This window comes from Diutina rugosa, assembly GCF_008704595.1.
Source record: "Diutina rugosa strain CBS 613 chromosome Unknown scaffold118_size1979, whole genome shotgun sequence".
Classification (NCBI taxonomy): domain Eukaryota; kingdom Fungi; phylum Ascomycota; class Pichiomycetes; order Serinales; family Debaryomycetaceae; genus Diutina; species Diutina rugosa.
Window position 1 is genome coordinate 373 of NW_022995200.1, and position 1,609 is coordinate 1,981.

At 41.7% G+C, this 1,609-nt stretch overlaps 1 protein-coding gene across 1 annotated transcript; it reads right to left on the reverse strand. All coding sequences in view use genetic code 12, as the record gives it.

Moving 5' to 3' along the window:
* Positions 1–197: 197 nt before the first annotated feature.
* On the reverse strand, positions 198–1,376 carry DIURU_005073 (uncharacterized protein; the record flags this gene model as incomplete). The annotated part of the gene is made up of 1 exon (XM_034158015.1): positions 198–1,376. The coding sequence occupies one exon, from the start codon at positions 1,374–1,376 to the stop codon at positions 198–200; it is 1,179 nt and encodes a 392-aa protein (XP_034010133.1).
* Between the last annotated feature and the right edge of the window lie 233 nt (positions 1,377–1,609).

Sequence of the window (1,609 nt, forward strand, 5' to 3'; positions counted from 1 at the left end):
TTTTTTTTTTTTTTCATTCATATAATATTAAGATAGCTAAAATCTACATTAAATACTACATGATATATAAAAGGAGAACCATCCTAATGAAAGGTGGAAAAACTCCTTTTAAGAGACAAAACAAAGAGGGAAACCGGCGTCATAATAATCCAACGAATTTTCAGAACATCTTAAGTGAGAAAGGTTGTAGATGGTCTTCATGGATCGTCTAGGTGATATCGTCGATGAAAGGTTTTAAAGTCTTCATGTTGTTGGGTGATACAATGGATAACGTAGTCTTGCATGATGTTTCGTTCTTTTTCAGGGCTCTTGTATGGGACGGAGTATCGGTAATTGTGGTTCATTTCGTAGATGGCACGTACAAATTTTACCAGTTGGGTGGTTGTTTGTGGTAGTGTGAACCATTGAATCCAATTACTTGTCGTAATGGAGAGCTGGGTGGACAGGTCGATGATGTTTTTGAGTGGACTGAGCTTGAGGATTTTGAGGGTCATTGGGCATTCCATATACAGATGTGAAGGTTTATCTTTGGCTTGCCGACAAAGGAGGCAGGCTGTTGTTGGATCAATCACGTAAGTACTTNCTTTAAAGTCTTCATGTTGTTGAGTGATACAATGGATAACGTAGTCTTGCATGATGTTTTGTTCTTTTTCAGGGCTCTTGTATGGGACGGAGTATCGGTAATTGTGGTTCATTTCGTAGATGGCACGTACAAATTTTACCAGTTTGGTGGTTGTTTGTGGTAGTGTGAACCATTGAATCCAATTAGTTGTCGTAATGGAGAGCTGGGTGGACAGGTCGATGATGTTTTTGAGTGGGCTGAGCTTGAGGATTTTGAGGGTCATTGGGCATTCCATATACAGATGTGACAGTTTATCTTTGGCTTGCCGACAAAGGAGGCAGGCTGTTGTTGGATCAATCACGTAAGTACTTTTCTGGAGATATTCACTTCCCCATTCCCCAATGTTGGGGAGATCTCGGTTCAGCATTCTGTGGGTAATATCGGTGGCTACTGGAGCTCGTCTTCTTATCGTCATTAGCCTTTTCCAGATGATCCATGCTTGTTCGGAAAATGGGACGTCTGTTTTGTTGTTGCATCTGTCTTCATAGGTCTTCACAGTCACGTTTTCAAAAGGGATGAGAGGGATGGTACAAAATTTTTTGCGGGTGTTTCGGAAAGTAGATAAAGATGGAGGGTCATGGGGGTTGGAAAAGTCGCTGAAGTTTTCGGGGTGGAATAGAGTGCCATATGGATTGAAGCGTCTTTGCTCAATACCATTGATAGTCATTCCGATCCAAAAGTTGTATAATGGAGTTTCAACGTGCTTTACTCGTGCGCGCCATGAACTCACTGCTGATAAGATAGAGTCAGGCATCGCTTTACTTTCTNACTGGAGCTCGTCTTCTTATCGTCATTAGCCTTTTCCAGATGATCCATGCTTGTTCGGAAAATGGGACGTCTGTTTTGTTGTTGCATCTGTCTTCATAGGTCTTCACAGTCACGTTTTCAAAAGGGATGAGAGGGATGGTACAAAATTTTTTGCGGGTGTTTCGGAAAGTAGATAAAGATGGAGGGTCATGGGGGTTGGAAAAGTCGCTGAAGTTTTCG